This window comes from Physeter macrocephalus, unplaced genomic scaffold, assembly GCF_002837175.3.
Source record: "Physeter macrocephalus isolate SW-GA unplaced genomic scaffold, ASM283717v5 random_68, whole genome shotgun sequence".
NCBI lineage: Eukaryota > Metazoa > Chordata > Mammalia > Artiodactyla > Physeteridae > Physeter > Physeter macrocephalus.
The window spans coordinates 18,967-43,431 of NW_021145354.1; the positions used below are offsets into that span (position 1 = coordinate 18,967).

The window sequence follows — 24,465 nt, forward strand, 5'->3', positions numbered from 1 at the left end:
GTCCCTGTCCTGGGGGCAAGGGGTCCCCCCTCCAGGGCCCCCAGCTGTCACTGAGCAGGAAGAGGGCTCGCCGGTATGACACACAGTCTCACACGACCTTTTGTCCCACTTTTTTTTTTTTTAAATTAAAACAGCAATCAGGCAACTGCCCCAACCAATCAGGGACAGGACCCTGGACGGGCAGTCCTTTCTTCAAAAAAATATATTTTCTTTTTTTTTTTTTTTTTTTTTTTTTAAACAATACCAAAAGCAAATCCACAGCGCCGGTCGAGCCAGTCCCCAAGGAGAGTGAGTTGGATGGCTCCCCTAGCGCCTCTCTGAGCAGTGACCTTGGGCCCATCCCCCTAGACCCCACCCTGAGCAGAGAGGGCAGGTCTTAGCCTGCTGGTCCCCTAGCAGGTGACAGAAAAGTGATCGGCTCCAAACCATGCAAGAAAAACCAGCCAAACCCACAAAGCGAGAGAAAAAAAATCAAGAGGATAAATTAAAAAAATAAAAGTGAAACGACATCCCTAGAGGCGGCAGGCAGGGGCGAGGTGGCCCCGGTGCCCTTAGAGCCCTGTCTGCCAGTGCTGGGGTGAATAAAGGCCTCGGTGGCTCTGGCATCTGCCTCATGGGGGCTCCAGGGGATTCACACGGCTCATCCCCCTACTGGGTCCCCCTACCGATGCCGGGACAGAGGTGTGGCCAGCCTGGGCCAAGTGTGCAAAGTCCATTCAGTCGAGAGATAAAAAAATATACAACTTGGGTGGCATCCAGGGCCGGGCCAAGGCAGCGGCCTGTACAAGGCACCACTGCCTTCTCCGTGAGGGGCGTCTGGCCCCTCCAAGTCCGGAGTCTGAGTCCTTGGAGCAGCAGGGGCAGAGGCACTGGAGGGCCCCAATGGTCTGGTTCTTTGGCACTTGGGACCAACAGCCTGTCAGGCAGGAGCAGCCCCCTGGATTCCTCCCGGGTGCCCAAGGCCAGGTTGGCAGTAGCTTATGGGTGTGGGCAAGCACTGCCGCAGCAGAGGGCTGCGGGGCGCCGCGGGGCCAGAGTGGGTCCAAGGCCCCGCCGCCTACGAGTCCTCTCCCAGGATCTCCTTCACAAAGGCAGCGATGTCGGTCTTCTTGGTTTTGTGTGAGGTGAAGAAAGGGTGTTCCTGATGGGGACAGAAGGCAGTCACCTTGGAGGGGGCGAGGTGGAGGTGCCCCTACATGCTTCTCCTGCCCAGCAAACTCCTAGTCATCCTTCCAGGACCTCTGCCCCCCAGAAGCCCTCCTGTTAGAGGCAACGCTCATGGCCTCCTCCTCAGCCCTCCCGCAGTCCACTCTCAACTCACTCTTCCCCGTGCATGCTAGGCCTCTGTCCCTCAGCGGGTAAATCCTTATTCACCCTTCTAGGCCCAGTTCCCCTGCAAAGCCTTCCCTGATGCCTCCAAAGAAAATGGTCCACCTGCCCCCACCCCCTTGCCCTTTGCCTCCCTCCACAGGGCCTGGCATGGAGCGGGGAGGAGGGAGCCAGGGCACATGGGGGTGAATGAGGGACGGAGTTCCTAGGAGTGAATGCACAGGCAAGCCAAAGGAGCTGCCCACCACTGTGCACAGATGCAGCCCTCCCGGAGAGCCCCGCCCGCACTCACCATCAGCTCCAGGTAGCTCATGCGTTCCGCAGGGTTCTTTCTCAGGCTAGGACAGAACAGGGCAGGCTGAGGGCAGGCTGGGGCCAGACTGGCCGCGAAGAAGTGAGTCCAGCCCATCCAGGCCAGCCAAGCCAGTCTGGGTTCAGCCCTGCCCAGGCAGCAAGGGGACACACATGCTCCTCAGGCTCGGGGAAGAAGGGGCCGGACTGTTCTGGGGGGCTTCCAAGGGCGGAGTGGGATCCATGGTGCAAACTACAGAGATATGGACCAAGTTTCTTTGCCTCTTGGGCTGTTAGCTTTCTTGTCTCTATAGCGATCTAGTGAATTTGCAATGATCCCAATACCAAAATGCTAAACATTAATAATCACTTACTTGGTATCCTTAATCGGGATACCCCCTACCATGGGTCTTGGGAGAAAATGACTCTGTCTGCCAGGCTCACTTGTCTCCAGTCTTTCTTATTTTCCAATAAAAGAAATAAAGGCTACGAATTTTCCTCTGAGTATCTCTTTGGCCACAACACATAGATGTTGACATGTTATATTCTCATTGTCTTCACTTCTGACTAGTTTATAGTTTTATTGTTTAAATCTCTCTCATAACCCAAGAGCGCATTAGAAGAATTTACTTTTAATTTGCATGTAGCTTTTTTCTCTTCAGTTGTGGATTTCCTGTTCCAGCTAATTACAGTCAGAGAACATGGCCTATATGGCTTTGCCTTCTGCCTCTTCCCCTATTTCCTTGGTAATCTCAAACATAATTAATTTTTATAAGGATTCTGTGAGCATTCTTTAATTTGATACGAAGTTCTAAACATCAATGAAAGCAAATTTGTTATGCATTTAAATCCTCCATATGCTTTTTGTTTTCTTTTTCCATCTTCATGATCTGTCCATTTCTAGAGGGACTATATTAAAATCACCCCACTAGGACCATAGTTTGTCAAATTTTCCTTGTACTCAAACTATTTCTGCCTTACTTATTTTGATGCTATGTTGTTTGGGGGTTATTTGCTAAAGGAGAAGGAGACCAGGCCCAGGGAGGAGCTGGGATCTGGCCAGGACAGGGAGGGGTACCGACTGGGCTTGAGGAGGCCCGGAGGTCCGGGCAGGGCTGAGACTCACCACTGTGCAGTGAAGTCCACAAACTCGGGGGAGAAGCGGTCAGCTGGGAGCTGCGGGGACGGCTCCTCCACCACCTGCTTCAGCTGCTGGAACGGGGTCCCCCAGGACTCATAAGGAAACCGCAGGATGGCCATCTCAATCTGCAGTGGAAACAGCGGCACTGGGTCAGATGCACCCACATTCTGCACGCGGAAGCAGGGCCTTCACAGATCCCGCCTGTCCTGGTCCAGCACCCAGAGCTGGACTGTGAGGCAGGTCAAGGGGCTGATAGGTGACATCATACCAAAGATGAAAGCCAAGGGGACACCAGTAGTTAGTTCTTCTGCCCCAGCCAGCAGCTATGGCTCATGGAGCAAATCCAGCCCTGAGTTTTGACTGGCTTAGCTATCATCAGGTTTTCAAACGATCTGAATTCAGAAGATTGTAAATGAAAACCCAGGTTTCAGCTAATCTGGAAAAATCAGAGGAGCGGACAACCTGGGGACGCCTTCCCACAGGCCGCCGCCAGCAAAGGAACTCGGATAGGCAACCGGTTTCCCTCTCCTTTGCCACAGGCCATTCCCCACTCCCTAATGTCCCAACAATGACTTAAGCGTCTGCTGCCATTTATTTGAGCTGTTGTTATTACTGAAAGGGCAAACAGGAAATGAAATGGCTCTCATGTGTTTGCAGAAGGAATGTTAAGACTGTGAGGTCTGCCTTTGACCCTGAGTTTCATCTCCTGGACTGTGCAACAGTCCACCAGACTCCATCAGGAAATGAACTTTACAGGCCCCTCCTCCACAGAGCCCCCACTGCCCAGCCACCAATACCCGTAAGGCCCATCGCCAATGCCTCCCCCTCCAGGAAGCCTTCCGGCTCCGACCTCATCACTGTTTCTCCCTGACTCCCTGGACACAAGGCTACCATGGCCTCATCTCTCCTACTAGACCCGGACCTCCCTGTGCCCTGGGTGCCTCACTTGCAGTTGGCAGGGGTCATCCGTGGGAAAGACTGACAGCTTGGGACTTCCCTGGTGGTGCAGTGGTTGGGAATCCGCCTGCCAATGCAGGGGACATGAATTCGAGCCCTGGTCCAGGAAGATCCCACGTGCCGCGGAGCAACTAAGCCCATGCGCCACAACTACTGAGCCGGTGCTCTAGAGCCCGCAAGCCACAACTACTGAGCCCATGAGCCACAACTACTGAAACACGCACACCTAGAGCCCGTGCTCTGCGACGAGAGAAGCCACCACGATGAGACGCCTGCATACCGAAACGAAAAGTAGAGCCTGCGAGCCACAACTACTGAGCCTGTGAGCCACAACTACTGAAGCCCTCGCACCTAGAGCCCACGCTCTGCAACAAGAGAAGGCACCACCATGAGAAGCCCACACACCGAAACGAAAACAGCCCCCGCTCGCCGCAACTAGAGAAAGCCCGCACAGAGCAACGAAGACCCGACGCAGCCGTTAATTAATTAATTAATTAGTTAGCTTTTAAAAAAGACTGGCAGCTCACAGCAAACTCTGGGTTCCGATTTTGACTGCTGAGATGAAAACACAAATCAGGTCCACCCAGGCCCCTTTCCCTGACAAGTGATCACCGTAATGACCAGAAGAGACCTCAGCTCAAGCAAACGCTTCTTGTTGGTGGTGACTGGCACCCAAACAGATCGCTAGTCACTGTGCTAAGGAAGCACCTTCCCGTCAGGCTAAAGGCCCCTCTCCAGCCAAGACACAAACGCATCCCACAGATGGAGGTGGCACAGTGCGGTGGGTGTGCGTGTGACCCTGCACTTTCATAGGACAAAGTCAGCCTGCTTTTTCTCCTAGAGTTTCCAATGATTCCGACACACAGAAGCGAGGACCCTGCCTGGGCTGCAGAGAAGGACCACCAGGGTTTCCAAGTAGGAAAACAGAGAAGTGTCCAAACCCTGGACCTCGTGATTCCTTTCCCGGTAATTTTTTCTAAGGAGCTCAAAAAAAGAAAAACAAGAATATAAACAGCCTCTGGGCACAGAGACGCACAGTACGATGTTATCTGTGACAGGATGACCGTCCAGCGCCAGGGCTGAGCCCCACCGTGATCGTGAGGGCCACAGGTACAAGGAGCTCCTTAACTGGGGGTTGACTGACTGTGACGTCTCGACAGGCACCGTGAGCGCCGGGTAAAGTCCAATGGACGCGCCACCGGAGACGTCGAGAGCCACGTAACGCTGCCCCTCGCCCCGCGGCGCGCACAAGGCACCTGCAGACGCCCCCTTAAGACTCCGTAAGTTTTGACGACACAGTCTCTCCTCAGTCTGTGAAGCCAACCAACGTTTCTGTCCAAGGCTAAACTATTTCACGGGCCCCGGAAGCTCAAGGACCTGGTACAGCCCCTCCCGAACAGCAAGGGAGCTCCAGGCGGTACCATGGTGATGCCGAGGCTCCAGACGTCGGACTTGACGTTGTAGCCTTTCTGGTTCAGCTCCGGGTTGATTCTCTCAGGCTGTAAGAGGGACCGGAGCAGGGTCGCCCAGGCATCCTCAGCTGGGCCTGGCCTCCCCCACCCCAAACCGAGGGGCCAGGGCTCACCCATCCCACCTCCCCCGGGGCAAATGAGGAAGCAGAGGCCAGCGAGGGCCAGGGTCTCGAGGTGGAGGCCCGAGCCTTGCCACGCAGCTGCCCTGCCTGGGGGTCCCACCTCCGGGACACTGGGGGAGGGGTGGGACCCCGCAGGCCCCACCAGCCACCTCCCTGAGGTGAGACTTATTACCCACATGGGCACCACGGGGCCAGTCAGAAAGGGGCGGAGAGGGCAGGGCGGCAGACCCCTCTGCCCCCAGCGGCAGGAAGTTCGGGGTCTGGGGAGGCCTCATCCCTGATGGACACAGGACGCGGCGGGGGTGGCCAAGCCTGGCTGTTTCCTCCTGGGGTGGCCCAGGAACCACTCACGGCCATGTAGGGCTTGCAGCCGGCATCCATCGTCTTGGCCACGGAATCCACCAGGTAGCCACTGATCCCAAAGTCGCACATCTTCACGTGGCCCTCCTTGTTGATGAGGACGTTGGATGGCTTCACGTCTGCCAGGGGCAGGACACGCCTTTCAGCTGCTGGTTGTGGGGCCCCCACTGCCCAGGTCAGAGCTGGTGGCCACACAGCCAGGAGCCCCGGTAGGGGAGGAAGTCAGGGCTCTGGGGCTTCGCCCGGGACCATGTCTTTGCAGCCAACCAGCTGGGACTCGGCCGCCACTTCCCAGCACAACCTCTAGCTCTGCGGTCCACCCAGGCTCCGGGGGGACCCATCCCTGACAGCGTGGGCACTGGAAACCACCCCGTGTCCACCCAGAGGGCTCGGCAGATTTGTCCAGGAAGCGCAGGGCAGCAGCTAAAACACAGGAGATGGGCCTGCGGGAGAACCCAGAGCCCCCGGACTCGAGGCGGACACAGAGTGGGCTGGAGGGCACCGCAGGGACCTTCCAGCGAGCACACACACGGGACGCACACGCGTCTCTGCTGCCTTCTACGGGGATACAGACGCACAGACAAAGGACCGGAGGTTCCGTGACAACCTGCCGCCGAGTGGTCAAGGGGGCTTAGCCTAGTGAACTTGGTCTGAAAAAGCAGAGCACCCAGAACACAAACGAAGAGGCAGGACGGACACTGCCTGGGTGGGTCTCAGAATCATCGGGCCAAGCGGGAGGCTGAGAACAAGCAAAGCCAGCCACTGCGGGAAAATCAGGAGCGTGGCTCCAGGGCGTGGGGGGCCGGGGGCATGCCGGCTAGGACGGGCTGAGAGCCTGCTGGGAGGGAGGGGCGGGGCTGGAAACGCCTTCGCCTCGATGGGCGGGGCTTACAGCGTCAACAAGGATCAGACCCACGCAGTGGTACACAAACCCCTGCGTGTCTTGCATCACGTAAACAGCACATCAAAACAAGATGGCTCAGGCTTCCCAGGACAACGGTCCGCGCCATCCGTGCTCTGAGCACCAGCAAACGGAACTGGGCCTGGGCCTGGGGGCTGAGGAGAACGGCCGGGGGGAGCGGACAGTGGCCTGGACCGGGCAACAGGCTCAGCTCCTGACCCAGCAGGCACGTCAGAGGCGGCTGCCTCGGAGCCTCGGTGGCACGGGCCCAGCAGGGTCGGGCAAGGGCGTGTGCGAGCAGCCAGGCCCCTCCCGCCGGCCGGCCCGGGCACTGACCTCTGTGGATCACGGAGAGCTTGCTGTGCAGGTGCTCCAGGGCCCTCACAACCTGGCGTTTGGAACAGCAAGGGGGGAGGGGGAGACCGGATGGCAGTGACTCCCGGTTGCACCAACAATGACAGAGCTGTAAGACACCCCCCCCCAGGGCCATCCGCCGCCCTCTCCCAGGTACACACCCAACCCTTCACTACCCTAGGCTCTTGCCCACTCCCAGCCTTTGCCGTGGGGTCCCAGCAGCCTTGGTGCAGATGCACTCGGATCCCGCACTGCTCCGAGTGGGCAAGGGTCTCAGGTGATATGCCTGGAACCGTGCAGAGTCCCAGACTTATGAGCCCCCAGGGTGCTGTCCCTTCCCCCTGCCAGGCTCCTGGCAGAACCCAGCCCTCTGCAGCCTCCCTGCTTCCTCTCCCTCCCCCAGCAGTCAGCGGGCTACATGCTCGGAGCCATTCCCCACAGGAATGACCCCAAAGATCCTGGCTCAACGCCAGGGGATGTTCACACGTTCGCGGGTGCGGTCAGGAGGAAGGAGCGCTGGTTCGCTGACTCCATTTCCCTTTTTGCTTTGGCCGCCGGGGTGCTCATGCCCAGGGCTGCCGCCCTGCCCTAGGGACACGCAAGCTCGGGAGGCCAGCACGGATGCGAACCCCTGCCCCGACGCTATGCCTCTGTCAGCTGCCCCAGAGCGTCCTCAGCATGAGGAAGTTGTAAACACTAAGTCCTTTCTCGTGGCCTAGAAGCTCAGGAGCTGCACAGAAAGGCCCGGAGGGCCCGGCTCTGCCAAAGTTGCGCAGCTCCAGGAGCCCCGGTCTCCTCAGCAGGGAGGCTCTGGTCCAGGGTGGCGGCAGCTGGGCTTCGAGGGGCAGCCGCCCAGGTTCAGGGCCACAGCTGGGGGCCCCGCTGGGAGCCCGACTCTGCCCAAGACAACATCATCGGGACCCCCGCCCCAGCAGGGCCTGAGCCACTTACAGATACGGCGATTTCCCCGAGAATGTCCTCTGGGATCGCCATGTCCTTGTCCAGCACCTTCCGGTAGAACTTGTCCAGGGATGTGTCCATGAGTTCCATGCAGATCCACACGTCTCCCTGCACGTGGACATCCGGAACTCAGCCATGCCCGCCCGGGACTGCCTGGCCCAGCGTCCTCCCGTGCCCACCTCCCCGGAGCCGGCCGGCGCCCCCGACACACCTACACCCCTCGGCCTTTGCGGATGCCCCGACCTCCCCGCTCCTCCCCCTTCCCGAGGCTTGCCCACTCTGCTGGCTCCACACGGCAGCCTCCCCGCGCTGTCACCTCTGCTCTCCCCCATCTGACCCCTAATTCCACGGCAGGTTCCAGAGAGAAGTGACTGTGTCCCTCCAGTGGGGGCTTCTGGGACGCACCTGTGCCAGCTCAGCTCCATGGCCCAGCCCTGCAGACCCCTCCTGCCCCAGCCCCATACCCGCCCCCCCGCCCCCCCGCGGCTCGTCCCAGCTCTGAACCTGGCAGACGGGTCCTTCCTCTGCCAGCCCCCCACCGCCCGGCCCTACCCAAGACAGCCTTCGGCATCCCCTGGGGGTATCCCCAAGCCCCTGGGCCCCGTGCCAGCTCTGACCCGGCCTGGGCCTGGCTGAGCCCCCAGCCCCGGGCCCGCCCCCCGAGGGCCCACCTCTCTGAAGAGGGCCCCGTAGAACGTGACGGTGTAGAAGCAGTCGACCGTGCGCATGTTCACGTCCAAGTCCATGAGCAGGCGCTTCTGCTCCTGCGAGTTCACGGTGGCCCGGATGCGCTGCGGGGCGAGGGCTGCGGTCAGGGGCTGGGAGCAGGGGCGCGGCCCCCGGTGCCCCCGGCCCTGACCGCCCTGGGCTGGGGGCCCTGCTCACCTTCACGGCCATGATGGTACCACTCTGGGCGTGCCGCACCTTCTCCACTACCCCGTAGGCGCCTCGGCCCAGCTCCGAGATGGTCACCAGGTCATCTGCCTCCACCTCAAAGTTCTTGGGGGACACAAAAGAGAGAGGGTTCACGGGGCCAAGTCGGGCGCCAGTGGAGACGCTGGGGCAACAGAGAGGACCGCCAGCCAGTCAGACCTGTGCTCAAGTCCTGCCCCAACCACTTCTGCTGTGTGCCCTGGGGCAACTCACTCACCCTCTCTGAGCCTCCCCTCACCTTCTATAGAACAGGCACAGCACCTACTTCCAAGGGCTGCTGCGAGGTGTCAGCAGGCCGGTCTGGGAAGTGCTCCCAGAGGCGTGGGGCCCTTGAGAGATGCTCCTTCCCTCTTGCCCCGCCCCACTCAGGTGGCCAGACTGAATCACTCGTTCGGCACCTACTGCACGCAGGTCCCTGTTTCAGGCACCAGGGACACGGAGAGGACAACAGAAAGGCCTCGCCTCACAGGGAGCAGCCAGAAAAGGGAGCAAGCGGGGCACGAACAGGCCACCCTGGGCGCGTCCCGTGGTCGACACGCGGTCCCCAAGCCGGGCTTCCCAAGCCATCAGGAAGTGCGAGGGAAATGCAGGTTCCCGGGCACCGGCCCCGAGGGCAGGGCCGGGGACCTGCACACTCAGCACCACTCCTCTGAGGTTGGGGAGCCCCAAGCCGGCTCCGGCTCACCAGGGCCCCAGGAGGCAGCCACCACCTCTGCCCCAGACGGGCCACCGGTCAGCAGCGGGGAGCCAGCGCTCCGCCCCAGCCCAGCTCTGTCCACCACCCACAGCCACCTCCCAGGGCCCGACGACACCTACCCTGTCCCCGATGGTGATGAAGGCCCGGGAGTCCAGGTTCCGGGGGGGCCTGCAGGGAGGAGCGGGGCCGTGAGCCCGGGGAGCCGCGCCCTCCTGAGCGGGCAGCCCAGCCTGGCGCACATCCTGCCCGGGAGCCCCCACCCCCCAGCCACCGAGCGTCTGCGGGGCAGCACGCGGTGCAGCACGCGGACGCGGCCAGGGCCTCGCCTTCCGTCCTCGACGGGAGAGCAGGGCCCTGAGCGGGCGTGCGAGGCCCGTGGCCCCCGCAGCTGCCCAGAGGACGTGCTGCCCAGGCAGGGGCCTGGCTCTCACGGTGGCCCCTTCAGGAGGCCGTCTGGGCGGCGCCGGGGGAAACCCGAGGCCAACTCACGTGGGGCTGGGCGCCGGCGGCTTGGACACGCAGGAGATTCGTAAATCCTTCTTCCTCCTGGATTTTCCTAAATGGGAGGGAGAGAAGGGAGCGTCCACTCAGCCACTGCTCAGTCAGCGTCTCCCGGGACAGGCAGGACCCCCAGGGGCCCGGCACAGACACAGACGCCGCGGGTCAGCGTGGTCGGCGCCGTGATGGGGCCCCGGGGCCTCCGGGAGCCCGGAGGACGTGCCCAGCCTGGGCTGGAGGGCCTGAGCCGGGCCAGTCCTCCTGGAACAGTCACCCCACAGCCACCTGAGAAGAGACGGCACCTCCGAGGAAGACGCACCGTCACAGACCGGCCCCCACGGCCCCCATCAGGCCCCCGCGCTCCCATCCACGCAGAGTCCTATGTCCCAAGTTTCCCTGAAGGCCTGAATTGTGTCCTAACCCTTGCAAGCTGAAGTCCTAACCCCGAGTACCTCCGAGCACGGCCCTATTTGGAGATTTACAGGGATCGACGAGGTTAAAATGAGGTCATTAAGGTGGCGCCCTAATCCAACATAACAGGTGCCCTTTGAAAAAGGGGAAATTTGGACACAGAGACAGACACGCGTCAGAGAAGACGGCCGTCTGCAGTCCCGGGGGCGAGACCGGGGAGGCTCCTCCCGTCACGGCCGCAGCGGGACCAGCCCTGCGACACCGGGATGGGCTCCGGCCTCCAGACGGGGGACGGGAGGTTGCGGTGCTGAGGCCGCGCAGCGTGTGGGGCTTTGTCCAGCAGCCTGGGAAGGTAGGAGGGCCTCTACCCACCCCACCCCGTGCGGTGCTAACCTCGGTGGGGGGGCACCCGCCGAGCCAGAGCCCCGGCTCTGCCGCCCACCCCGCCTCTGGGCCTCGACGTCCCCACCCGTCGCGCTGGAACGCAGACGTAGGCGGGGGCCCTGCCGGCAGGCATCACGTGCAACCCGGCCAGGGGTGTCCACAGCCAGGCCCAGGGGCCGGGACCCTGTGTGCAGGCACCCCGCCCCTCTCAGCCTCAGCTTCCCCAGAAGGGGTCCCGGGTGGACAAAGTAGGAGGACAAGGACCACCTGCCAGGGCGTCGGCCCCCGGCTCAGGCTGGAAAACGGGGCCAGGGCCGAGGGCAGGACGGTGAGGCGGGAGAGGACCGCATGTGCACCCAGGTCTGCCGGCGCCACGGCCGGGGGGCCCAGCGGGGCAGGACGCCCCCCGTGGGGTGAGGGCGCTGGGCTGGCCGAGCTCCCAGTACCGCCGAGCCTCCGTGCGGGGCCAGCTCGCCAGGCCTCCACACAGCCCTCCCCGCGCACAGGAGGCGAGACTCGGGCGCCTGTGCCCACAGCTACACCCGATGCTGGCGGCGTCCCGCCCAGGCTCACGCCAGGCTGGGAGCGGGGGAGGTTCCTGGGGCCCACCTCCTGGGGAAGCGAGAAGTAAGCCCAGCAGGCCTGCAGGGGCCGAAGCAGGGCAGATCCAGGCCCGGGGGACGGAGCCACGGCCTCGTCTCAGCCCTGCCCACTGCCCCCGGCCCACTGCAGTGCCCCCGGGCCTCAGTCTCCCCATCTGTGAGGAGCCTCACCCCCAGCTCTAGCCAACAGGGTGGGAGGCGAGAGGGGCCCGGCGGGGTCCGCGTCCCAGGGGAGGAGGACCACCCAAGGCGCGGGCAGGGCCAGCCCTGGCTGGGCCCACTCACCCTGGAGGCCGGAGCCTGTGCACATTCTCACCGCACGGCCCCAGGAAGCCCACTCCCACCCTCCAGGGTGCGGGGTGGGCCTGAGTCCCGAGGCAACGCCGCCCTCACCCCTCACCGCCAGGGACTGACAAGAAGTGTCGCCTCTCCAAGCCTCTCTGGCCAGCTAAGAGTGCGACCCGGTGCCCGGCACACGGTCGGTGCTAAAGAAGAATCGGCATCGAGAGCGCTGGGCAGACCTGGGACTCGACCAGGACTTCCCGAAACCACCCAGAGCAGAAACGGTGCCCATGTGCCTCTCCTGCAGGCACGTCCTTCCGCCTCCTGCCCAAGGCCCCGTGCCTGTGCCGCAGGTGTGCACCAGGGCACCAGGAGACCCTGTGCGCGCCCTCCTGAAGTCACCTCTGAACCGGGTTTGGATCAAGCCTCCAGCACACCCTGCTATGCAGCCTCAGCGCCTCATCTGTGAATCCAAACAGGCCCACGTGCTCGGGCCCAGCAGCAGGGGGCGGGCCCTGGCACCACTGTCCACGACAGGAGGGGTTGTCAGTGCCCCTGGGAAGACGAGGCCGGGCCCAGCTGTCCTGAGAGCTGGGTGAACCACCAGGAAAAGTCCGGTGGGGGTGGGGTCCCAGCATCTACCCCAGGGTGGGTGACGTAGGCAGACACTTGCAGCCTCTCCAAAGAAGCACCCCCAGGGGCCCCCAGATGCCAGGCTTGAGGTGCATCCGTCTGTGCCCTGGCGACCAGCAGGAGAGCCTCAGTCCTGGCCAAAGGCCCTGACCCAGGCGGCCCTGGGCCTGCGGCCGAGTCAGTGCTCTGATGGCACAGTCCACAGCCCCAGAGCCGGGGTCCCTGCTCACTCCACACCAGGCTCGGCTCTCATGCAACCCTGTTGCCAAAAGCATGGGCTCTCTCTGCCACAAGTTCAAATCCCACCTTTGCCCCTTACAGGCTGGGTGACCTTGGGCAAGTGCCCACGCCTCTCCGAGCCTCAGTATCTTCATCCATACAATGAGGACAAAAACAGAACCTCCTGTGAATTCCCTGCTGGCACAGTGGTTAAGACTCCACGCTCCCAGTGCAAGGGGCCCGGGTTCAATCCCTGGTCAGGGAACTAGATCCCACGTTCATGCCACAACTAAGAGTTTGCGTGCCACAACTAAGGAGCCTGCCTGCCACAACTAAGACCCAGCACAACCAAATTTAAAAAAAAAACACAGAAAACAGCACCTCCCTGTAGAGTTATCAGATAAAGCACTTAGAACAGCGCTCAGCCTGCATCGAGCTACGTCACCACCTCTGAACCCCCAGGGGCCTGCCCCCAGCACGGGGGTGTGCCAGCTGCCCAATCATGACCTTGTGTGTGGAGAGATTTCATCCCGTTTTACAGACGAGGCAAGGTGGCTGGTTGTCAGGGGCCAGGGTGGGCGGGTCTCCCTCCAAAGTCCTTTTGCCCATGAGAGCGGCAACCTGCCACTCACACACGGGCCCTTCCCATCTCCTCCAGACGCCCCGACGACCCTGGAAGGGGAGCTCTTAGCCTCATTTTACTCGGGGAAACTGAGGCTCGGAGGTGGAGTCACTGCACGTTGGTCAAGGGTCTGGCCAGGAGTCACACCTGGAGACCGCAACAGGCCAGGCCAGCGGCTCACAGCACCCCTCCTGCAGGGAGGAGGGGACAGGCCTGCCACGCCCCCCCCCCCCCAAGGGAAGCCAGCACATCCCACACGCCGAGAGGAAAACAGAAAAGCCAGGGGCTTCAGTTCCTGAGGCCGCTTCTGTGCTGCCCCCGGGTCACACTAAGTCACCACCAGGCCCCAAGGTGGCGCAGGGGTCCACGGCGTGTGGAGGCCACAGGCCAGGCCAAAGGAAGCCCAGCTGGAACTCAGCACAGCGCCCTCCTGCCCGCACCTCTACCTCTCACCCGCCCGGAGGTGCACCTGCCGCCCTAAAAGGCAAGGCCGAGGGTCTGGCACACAGTAGGTGGCCCTCTAATGGCCCACAAGTGGACACCACAGTTATCCTCAGTGCCTCTGCAGAGGTGAAAAAATTCGTCCTAAGTAATGAATACAGGTGGCTTTTACTCTTGACTTGATGCTATTTTGTAACCAGAAAATAAAACATTTTAAGTTAAAAGGTAACAATCCACGTGGGGTCTCCGGGGCTCACAGCCGCAGGCCCTCCTGCGCCTTCTCTGCTCTCAGCCCCCTTTCCCCCTTCCTCGGGCTCAGCCTGCACACCCACGGCCCGCCCTGGGCTTTGGGGATGTCCCCCCGACAAGCCTCAGCCTCCCTGCCTGTGGCTGCAGTGGCGGTGCGGGGGAGGGGAAGAGGGCGAGGTCCCCAGGCCTACGTCTAGAGTGACACAACTGGGCCTGTGGGGCGGCCAGAAGCAGGCTGCCGGCCCCTCCCACCGTCTGCCGGAGCCGTCAGCGCCGGCCCGGGGCTGCCCAGGTGCAGGCCACCGTGGCGACTGTCACCACGACAAACGGACTTCGTGGGCTGCCACCCACCGGCAAAGCACGACGAGCCCGCCAGCCTCGGCTTGCAGGGCTCCCGGTGCAGGAGGGCGCAGTACCGGGCGTCTGTGTCCTCGTCCGCTCCGGCCTTCCAGGGGAGCCCCAGGAGGCAACGAGGACTCCAGCCACGGCCTCCATGAGCCACCGTTGTCCCCAGCTCAGGGCCTTTGCCGGTCCTGTCCCCTCTGCCTAGAATGCTCTTCCCTGCAACTCCGTCCCAGCTGACGTGTGAGCCTCAGCTTCTGCCTGTTCAGAGGGGCCCTCCTGGCCGTGCGGCTAAGCGCCCTTGTTAACCGGCTCTCCCGTGTCCAGCCGGCGCCTCCCAAGTCACGGCCCTGTAGTTACATCTCAGAGGCAGCACTGACTCCGGAGCCAGGCGGCCTGGGCTCGAACCGCAAGGCTGCCACTTCCTAGCTGGGTGCCCTCAGGCAAACGACTTCACCACTCTGGGCCTCACCTGTGACGTGGGGACAACGGACCGACCTCGCAGGGGTATCAGCGCATCCAGCGCGGTCCAGTACCCTGCCGTAGCGGTCCCGGCGCGAAGAAGATTAGACTGAGCCACCTGGGAACGTGTGGGACCCAAGCTAACACCGGGCCCGCAGCCCAGACAGCCACTCTGTCAACACCCTCAGCAGCCCCGGGAGTGTCCTCACGGGTCTGCTGCACCAAGAGGGTCGGCGAGGAGGCGCCAGGCGAGGTCACAGTGAGCGTCTGGTGGCGAGCAGGCCCTGAGCGGGGCCTGGGGAGGTTCCAACAAACCGGCTGTGCCCGGCTCTCAGGCTCCGTCCGGGGCGGGGGCAGGGCAGACAACCCCACACCACGGGCCCCGCCGGGCCTCGCTCACACGGGAGCCCCACACCCCGCCACGTTCTGTCTCATCCGTGGCCTCCCCGACGAGAGCAACACCGGCTCCCACTTTGTTATTCCCGCCTCCTAGTTTTGGATATTTGGGGTGCTTCTTGTGCTTTCCAATCCTGCTGGAGATGTCCTGGGTCCCCCGGGTCCGTGCCCATCAGGTAAGGAAGCACGTGGCACCACGGAGGCGTCGGAGGCCAGATGTCCGAGGACGGCCCCGCCCCCGCCTGGCCCCGCCCCCGCCTGGCCATCTCTATCCTGTGGGGGTCAACACACTCCCACTGCTCAGGAGGGCAAACTGAGGCCCCGAGAAGGGGAGGCTCTCAGCGGGGCAGTAGATTCACCTGCACAGTTAAGGTCTATCGCCAAGCCAAGCCAAGACCCACACCCACCCCCTGATAGCATGACGCCCCCGTTACCGCTCTGCGGGCGTGTCCGGCGGGGACACGGAGAGGCAGGCGCAGCAGGGACGTCCCCTCACGTTCACACCCGGCTCCCCAGCTCTGCAGTGGCCTCTCCCCAAGGTCCCGCGGCGGGGAGGGCTCTCCGTTTCCTGGGAGCCTCCACGGGCCAGGCCCGCACCCGCCACGGTGCCCTGAGCACCGAGCCCACAGGGGAGTGACAGGCTGGGCGGGGGGCCGCTCAACCCAGCAGCCCTGCCCCGTGCCCCCCCCAGCGGCACGGTGGCCCCCGGGCCAGGCCCTGGCCCCAGAGGCCTTCGGCATCCCTCGTCCCCCCCACCTCCAGGGCCCTTCTCACCTGCGGAGCCCGTGGGGAGGGTCCCGAGCCCACCCAGCTCACAGCATCCGTGCCTTCAGCAGTGAGCAGACAGGGCCCTGCCCTCCCAGGATCACGCTCTAACCACAGCCACGTGGCAAAGCCCGAAGACATTCTGCTTGGCACAACTGGGGATGTTACTGGTACCTGGTGGGTAGAGGCCAGAGGTGCTGCCCCACAAGCCAGAACGATCCGGCCCTAGACGCCCGGGGCTGGGGAGAGACAGGGCCACGGACAGAGCCGACTATCAGACAAAGTCCGGGTACACACCGTTTACGTAGATTTCCACAGTGCTAAGTGCTCTGAAGAAAAAGGAAGCAGGGGATCCTGCGGAGGTGAGACCTGAGCTGAGGCCGACAGGGAGGAGGAGGCAACCTGGAAAGCTCTGAAGCAGGGGAGTACAGGCAGGGGGCTCGGGCTGGAAGTGCCCACAGGCTCACCCAGCAAGGGTCCAACCACGCTATCCGGGTCTGCGCAGGGCAACTCGGGGGGACGAGCTGGGCTGGGGTGAGAGGGGATGGGGTGGCCCAGAGGCCCTGACCCAGGTGCACAGAAGAACAAAGAGGGCAGGAAACATTCTCCAGCCCCCGCGCCCAGAGCGGTCTCGGGCAGGCCTCCCATCCAGGCCTCAGCAGCCGCTGACCGCCAACACGGAGGAAGCGCCGAATTACTGGAGGCACAGCAATGCCCCTTGGCCCCCTTTTTACTTCCCGGTGGCACCCAAACACCTCCGCTGACATCCGAGGCCCTTCACTTGTCCCTTCGTGCCCACTGGCTCGTGCAAACCTTAAGACAAACCCTCGAAGCTGCACAGTGACGCAGACGAGGAAACTCAGGGCTGTGGTACAGCTGCGCGGTCCGAGCGCTGCACCACTCGGGCTTAACGTTCGCTTGAAGCAACGGTAACGACAGCTGCAGGCTCTCAGACGCGCTAACGCTGAGGCCCCACACTTAGCGCTGCCACGGGTTAACACGCGGAGTCCTCCACGTGGGTCCCGGTATCACCCCCGCGGTGCAGCTCCTGACCGCCAGCCGGCTCTAGCCTTTCCCCCGACACCGCTACACGCCAGTGCTGGTCCCACGGTACGCCGTGTGGACGCTGGCCCGGGGCTCCCGCAAGCCAGTGACACGTACGTTAGGGCTTGATTTTAAACAATAATACAGAAATGATGAGCACACACATCAGGCCAGGTGTCAGGGAGAGGCAACGCTGAAGGGCTGCAGGGGCACAGGAAGGTGAGACTGCTTTAGCTGGGTATTGGGTATACAGAATTCACTTTTCTTTACTCTTTAAAACGTAGAGGTACATCCTACATATCCTCCCGGTGTCGCCCCGACAGGGCAGAAGGGCCAGTGCAGAGCGGCCCCGGGCGAGCACCGGGGCAGACGGGCGACTGGACAAGGCCTCCCAGAGAAGCCAGGGCGGCCCCTGGATGCCAGCTCAGCCTGCGAGGACAGCCCAGAGAGGACCTCAGGACAGGGGCAGGGTGACGGGGACCTGCGCCCAGCACTGGGGGGAGGGGGGAGCCCTGTCGGGGGGAGCCTGGTGACCCCCCGGGGTGGAACGTGGGCCCCAGCGTGGTGTCTGAGCGCAGAGGCGCTGCCTCCCAGCCCTGCCTGCTCTTCACGCCCTTTATGCGAGGCTCCGGGGGCTTTCCACGGCCACTGCTGGGGAAGCAGGCCTGACCGCAGGGGCCACACCGAGAGGCCCGGCCGGTGCCTGGAGGGCGATGAGCCCCAGCGCGGGGCGCTGAGCTCTGCGAGGCCCGCCCGTCCCCGCACCCGGCTGGGACGGGGCCCCGCGTGGCGTTCTTCTTCTGGGACCCAACAGTGACCCCTCCCGAGACGTTGCCGACGGTCCCCACAGCGGCCTGGGCCCCGCCCGGCTGCTCCCACGCAGCTCAGCCCTGCCGCCCACCGACACGGAGGCCCGGGAGCCGGACCCTCAGGGCCACTTCCCCCGCGGCGGCCTCCTTCCGCTCCAGGCTAGGGCGCTCTCCGCCCCGCCCTGCGCTCCCGCGGCAGGTGCCCTGCCTGGCCCTGACGGAGCTCCACCCACTGAGGGGCTGGCCTAGGAGGCTCCCACCCTCCCAACTCCCGGTCCCCCACGCCCCCACGCTGCAGGGGACGCGGATGTGCAGGCCGAGGCAGGCACGCCGTCCTCTCCGTTCCCCGCAGGCCCGCCCCAGGAAGGCCCAGGAGGCAATGAAGCTCCAGCTCCAGCTTGGGGGCCAGTGGGGAAAGAGCCTGGTATATTCCAGCTGCCATTACAGGACCCTGCAGCCAGAGTCGTGTCACAGAGCTGAAAGTCCATCACCAGAGGTCCCCACCCTGGTTGTTCATCCACCGAGGAACCACTGCGTCCACCATAACAATGAGAAAATAATAACAGATGACATTTGTTTGACAAACACCGTCTCCCACCTTTACCACCACCCTGTGGGGGCTGTTTTCTCCCACTTTACAGAAGAGGAGACAGGGTCAGAGAGGGCACGTGGGGAAGGTGGGAAGCGGTGGAGCGAGTCGGAATTCGAACACAGCTCCATCCACCCCCGGGCCCAGGCTCTGCCCCACTTCCTGTCCCGCTGAGGTTCTTTGTGGGCAGGGGGCAGTCTCGCTGTTCCCAGGACCTGACACTTAGCAGGAGTGGAATGAGGCTGTCTACACCTGTCCTTGTGGCTGCCGGCAAGACGGCACGCAGGGTTCCCGCTCCCATTTTGCAGGTGAAGAAACCGAGGTCTTGCATCCAAGAGCCGGGCAGTGCCAGGGGACTGAAAGCATTTACTGCGGGCAGCGGATGTCCACTGTCACAGTGAAGGGGCTGAGCTGGGATCTGACAGCACAGCCTTCACCTCTGCACAGCCCTGTCTCCTGGGAGCCCAGGGGACCGCACCACCTCCGCTCCTCGGCCTCCCGCGGCCCCCGGGAGCACTTCGGAGCCGGAGGAGGCCCTGGGCCAAGGGCGGTAAACAGCCGCGTCACCTGCCCCTGCTCCCTGAACAGAGGCAGCAGGGCCCTTGCCTAACAGAGGAAGTTCCTGGGGGGATGGGCGCAGGGCCAGGAGGGGGGCCACAGGCCGCCCGAGAGGTGGGGGCTCCCAGCCCCCTCCCACCCACCAGCGGCCAGGCACTGGCCCTTTAAGCTGCAGCCAGCCGGCTGGCGTGCCCCACGGGTGAGTCAGCGTCCAGTGCCCGCTGACTCACGCCGGAAGCCTTCCGCTGCCCCGGCCCTCTCCCCACACCAGCGACTGAGAACTTTGCTCCCTTCAGGCCCTGAGCCACAGGTTGGCGGATAGTTTCCTGTGCGTCACACCAGGGGTGGGGGAAGTCCCCAAGTGCCACCTTCCAATCTTTCCGAGAGCCGGGACAGGACGGGACAGGTCAGGGGAGGGCAGCTGCACAGCAGGAAGGGCCGGGACACGGTGCTCCTGCAGCCTCAGTGTCCCCGTCAGGCATCCAGGAGCCACTTGAGGATCAACCAGGAAGTGCCCACGGGGGCAGCACTCACGGTGCAGCGGCCGGACAAACGTGGCCGGAGGCAGCAGACCCAGACTGTGCCGACCAAACGTGCCCCTGCCCTCTGGCCGCAGCTGCCCTCCGCCTCTGATCCCAGGCAGAGATGGCACGTGGGCGAGGAAGCGGGGAAGACAGCAGGGCTGTAGGGCCCGGGGCCTTGCGCACTCCCGGAAAACTCCCAAGGGCTGTGGCATGGAGGACGGGGCAGGGCACCCCTGCAGGGCAGAAAGCTTAGAGGTAAAGCTCCCTAAGGTCAAGTGCCAACCACATCCTGCTTGGTCCAAATTCCTCGAGAAGGTGGCGAGAAGGACAACACCGTGGCCTGTGCCCAGGACACGGAGGGCTGGGTCAAGCCACTCCTCCCATCTGACCTCAGTTTTGTCACCTGACAAATGGGTCGGACCGCAATGAGTATGAAATGTGCCAGCTATAAAGGGCTCTGCACACAGGAGACATCACCTCTGCTCAGTCCGTCCTCCAGGTCAGGCATGGGCTAGAGGAGATGCCTCAGAACAGAGGTGTGATGGGGGAGGGGGGAGTATCCCACCAGCTCAGCTCAAGCACCCATCACAGAAATGGGACACAGAGGAGCACTGAGCACTAGAACAGCAGCTCCATCTGTCACAGCTGTGTGACCTCAGGCAAGGCAATGAACGCCTCTGAGCCTCAGCATCCTCGTCTGTGAATGGGGCTGTGAGCAATAAATGGGCTAGCACATGGCACACGGAAAAACCTTGGTAAGTGGGAGCTCTTGGGATTTTTGGCAAGAGGTCATTGTGGCTTCCCCACCACATGCTGCCACAGACCCCTAAGAGGCTGACAGCGTCCCCACCCAGCATCATCTGTTACCTGGACCCATAGACTGGAAATGCATCCTGGCCCTCTCTCTGCAGAGAGGCTCAGAGAAGGCAATGCCAGGACTCAGGTCACACAGCATTTGAGTGTTTCCCCAAAGTGCTTTATTCCTTCACACCCATGACCCTTCTCCCTTCCCGACCCTTCTCCCTTCCCAACCCTGCAACTTTAATTTTTATTTTGATGAGGCATTCCCTGCTTGGAAGAGCTGAAGGGCCTTCAAAAACAAACACTGCTTCCAACCTCTTCTTTCCACCCATGAAAACACTGTGGCCCAGAGAGGTTGATGGACCTGCCCGAGGTCTCACAGCGCTGGCCAGGCCAGGCCTACACCTGGAGCTGGGGAAAAGAAGTGTCTGATTTCCCGGTTCCCAAGCTCCACGAGGTCTGCACAGTGCAAGTCCCTCCCCAGCCGTCTTCCCCCTCGAGTGCCTCCTGGGTTACTCACGGTGGTTGGGTGGTTGGGCAACGGTCAGGGATCCGGCCTCCCACTTATGTAAGACGTAATTACCCTGCCCACCCGGCCGGCTGGGCTCTGGCCCCAGCCACAGCAGCCACCAGGAGCAGGGACAGCGAAGGACCCACACCCTCCCCGGGACCCCACAAGCCCTCCAGCTGCCTGGGCTCCCCCCACCGCAGAGAAAAGGAGGCAGAGACAACCCCTGATTAGGGCCCCCCTAAATGCCAGCTGCTACCTTTCTTCCCCTCACTCTGCAGCTACAGCCCAACAGAGGCAAGGCCTGGATCCCACATGGCTGAGGCCTTTCCAGCAAGAAGAACGGTCACAGTAATAAAACGCAGCAAGTGCCCCTTCCCCAGCACCCCTGAGCTCTTCATCTCATCACCCACACTTGCCTAGAGCTCTTTAGTATTCACTATCTCACATCCTACGCCAGGAGTCCACGGAAGGTAGGTGTGATAAGGAAACCGAGGCCCAGAGACAGAAAGTTAGGGAGCCGCGGGCAGCCCATTCATTACGGCTGCGTCCGGTTTGGAACTCTCTCCCACAGCCCAGCCCGCTGAGACTCCGACATGCCAAAAACATCCTTTCCTCTTCCTGCCAAAAAAAATCCCCCTTTCGCCCTCCCAGTCTCATCCTCCCCCCCCCCCCCGCCGCATGACAAACCCTGCTGCCGCAGCCGCCACCCCAAGAAGATTTCCAGGAAGGCCGGCTGCCTGGAGAAAACAAGAGCAAGCCCATCGCACGGCCAGCACCCACCAGGCAGCCAGCCCAGGACCCACAGGCAGCGTCAGAGGTGAGCACAGCCCCCCCACCCGCCCCCGTGCACAGAGAGGCCTGCAAGTCCAGATGAGGGAGCCGATGGAGAGGCCATGCAGTAGGGTGGGGTGGGAGGCCAAGAGAGGTTCCCCGGAAGACAGGGCTGCAGACAGAGCTGCAGGACGGGGTGCAGGCCGCCAGGGATGGGGCAATGTGGGACCTAGGAGGGTGGAGAGCCTTGGGGGAGAGGACGGGGAGTTCTGAGCTGGACCGTGGCCAGGGCAGCCACACGGGAGGGGGCGTTTACAGAGAGATCCGCAGCAGGGGAGCACCACTGGGGGCCCAGACTGGATACAGCCCTGAGACCCGGGAGTGGAAGGGGGCTGGGTGCAATGTCAGAGTGAATCCCACCTGGGTCCAGCTGAGAGACCCAGACTGGGAGAGTTCCTGTCCAAGGTGCAGTTAAGGCCCAAAGGGGGAGGTCCAAGCAAGGTTCCTGACCTGGAGCGGGGTGATCAGAACGAGACCCTCTCCCGACTTCGGGCCTGGGTGCAGCCCCAAGGCCTAAACTGGGGTCCGGCTGGGCCCGGGACCTAAGGGAGGCGTTCCGGGCAGGGGAGCTGCCCGGGTGCGGGCCGGGGGACCGCGCAGAGGTCGGGTCCGCAGCCCGCGCGTTCCTACCTTTGGACGCGGGCACACCGGAGGGCTGGCTCGCGGCAGGAGATTCCATGGTGCAGGCGGGTCGGGGCGGCGGCGGGACTAGTCCAGGGGGCGGCGAGCTCGGCCCGGGCGGAGCACGCTCATGGCTGCGGGCGGGCGGCCCGGGCGACTAGCAGGGCGTCGGCTGGTACGCGTCCGCGGCGGGCGGCGGCGGGGCCAGACTGGGCAGCGCGGCGGGGGCCCCGGCCGGACGGCGCCGACGCAGGCCCCGCCCCGCGCACCCATTGGCCCGCCGGTCTCCGGGCCCGGCCCCTGCCTATCAACCGCCGGCCGGGGCCTGCCCGTCAAGCTCAAGCCTCGCCCTCCATTGGCCCGGGGTACGGCTCCTCCCACCGCCTGTCAAGCCCGCCCATCACCGGGAAACCCGTCAGGCCCCGCCCCCCAGGCCCAGGCGGGTCCCTCCCGCTGCCTGTCCGGACGCAAGCCCCGCCCACTCCCGCCTCGCGCGCGCTGGCTCCTGTGCGCAGAAACCCCGGGTACCCCTGGCCCGACGAGCTGCGGCCCCGGGGAGCGGGAAGGCAGGTGCTGCGGGGGTCAAAGTGCGCCCCCCGGGTGGGACCAGGGTCAGATTCCCGCTTCGACTACTTCCTAGCGGGGCTGACCTGGGCAACTCAGGTCACCCCGGAGCTTGTTTTCGCGTCCGCGCCTCCGGTCGCAGCTGGTGGAAAGGGACCTGGGCTACCGCGGACACTCAGGAGGTGTTTGTTGACTATTCAGTCCGGACGGGCCAGCCCTCCCTTCTGCTCCCACGTGGAGCCTTGGAGGATTTCGGGAGCCACTGACCAATCTGGCAGGGGGACCAGGTCACTAGGATGGACAGCCTGGCAAAGGTCACGGGGTCAGTCCCTCGCTTCACGCGGGCGTGAGTGTGTGACCTGCCAGGAGCCTCACATGAGGGAAGCAGATTCCACCACCTGCTAGAAAGGCTTGGAGCCCTCCCGCTTGTAAGATGGGGTGACAGCAGGGCCTATCCACACAGTGATGGGGAGGGCCAGATGAGATAAGGGGGGGGCCTGCTAATTGTCATTATTTCCTCCTGCGTCCACAGGCAGTGGGAGGAAAGGCATGAGCTTTGGACTCATCAGGTTACAAGTTCAAATGCCAACCCTGCCACTCAGAGACGTCCTGAGCCGCTCCGTGCCTGTTGACATACCTGTGCCATGGGGACAGGGCGGCCTCTCCGAAATCGGTTCACGAGCGCAAGCTTGGAAGTGCCTGGCTTAGGTCCTGGCACTCCCTAGGTGCCCAGCAAATGTTTCTAAAATCCCTACAGGAAGCTGACCCGGCCTCACCACCCCTGGGTGTCTGGAGTGGCCCAGGGCGCTCGGTCCCACATGGCCCTGTGCTCATCTATCTGCAAAGTGGCACCAGCAGCACACACCTCCCTAGTGGGACTGCAGGCCTGGGCCGGGGGGTTTTCTGGGTTCAGGCCCCTGCCAAGCACTCGGACTCCTGCTCCTCCCGTGCTCCCTGCCGCGCCCTCCGCTCCATGCCATATGCAGGGGTTCTCAGGGCTGCCCCTGGGCACGCCAATACTGGTCCCGCCTCGCGGCCTGTGCCTCTGCTGTTCCCTCTGCCTGAAACATCTTTCTCCCCCACCCTCCCACCGTGACTGCTGGGGCTGGTCCCTTCCATCCTGCAGACCTCCTCTTTTTTTTTTTTTTTTTTTGCGGTACGCGGGCCTCTCGCTGTTGTGGCCTCTCCCGTTGCGGAGCACAGGCTCCGGACGCGCAAGCTCAGCGGCCATGGCTCACGGGCCCAGCCGCTCCGCGGCATGGGGGATCTTCCCGGACCGGGGCGCGAACCCGTGTCCCCTGCATCGGCAGGCGGACTCTCAACCACTGCGCCACCAGGGAAGCCCAGGCCTCCTTTTAAATGAACTCCCCTAAGAGGCTTTCTGGCCATACCCCCAAATCAGTTGTAATTCTCTGCACAGCATTCATGCCACCAATGCCTTTCCTATTTCCTCTGCTTTTAATCTGACTCTTAATCTGGACTGTCAGCGCGCCTCCTGGGCAGGAAGCTGGCCAACTCACTCCCCGCGGGGCATTCCTGATGCACAGCCCAGGGCCTGGCACATAGTAGGCCAGGAAAAATGTTTGAGGAATGAGCAAAGGACAGACAGAAAGCAGGCCACAGACATTGGAAGCAACTCTAGTCCCATGCTGGCCTGCTCCTATGACTCAGACGAGGCCCTGCCGTTGGAGGAGGTGACGGTTAGTCAGGGAGCCTGACAGACAGCCCAAGAATCACAGAACTCCATGTGGGCTGCTATAAATAGATGCATGAACAAGAGTCCCAGGACG

General features: G+C 63.0%; 1 protein-coding gene across 3 annotated transcripts; it reads right to left on the reverse strand.

Annotated features, from left to right (window-relative positions):
* Nucleotides 1-205: 205 nt before the first annotated feature.
* Nucleotides 206-22,322, reverse strand: MAP2K3 (mitogen-activated protein kinase kinase 3). Of its 3 annotated transcripts, none has more exons than XM_024127884.3 (12): nt 22,121-22,322; nt 10,007-10,073; nt 9,637-9,685; nt 8,773-8,886; nt 8,559-8,678; nt 7,879-7,995; nt 6,910-6,961; nt 5,664-5,791; nt 5,140-5,217; nt 2,747-2,886; nt 1,622-1,667; nt 206-1,141 (listed from the first exon to the last, which is right to left on the reverse strand). In XM_024127884.3, the coding sequence occupies exons 1-12, from the start codon at nt 22,167-22,169 to the stop codon at nt 1,058-1,060; spliced, it is 1,044 nt and encodes a 347-aa protein (XP_023983652.1). In that variant the 5' UTR covers nt 22,170-22,322; the 3' UTR covers nt 206-1,057. The 3 variants fall into 3 exon arrangements, with proteins under 3 accessions (XP_023983652.1, XP_054938274.1, XP_054938275.1); XM_055082299.1 differs by having other exon boundaries at nt 1,622-1,769; nt 22,121-22,311; XM_055082300.1 differs by lacking the exon at nt 5,140-5,217 and having other exon boundaries at nt 1,622-1,769; nt 22,121-22,311.
* Nucleotides 22,323-24,465: the final 2,143 nt, after the last annotated feature.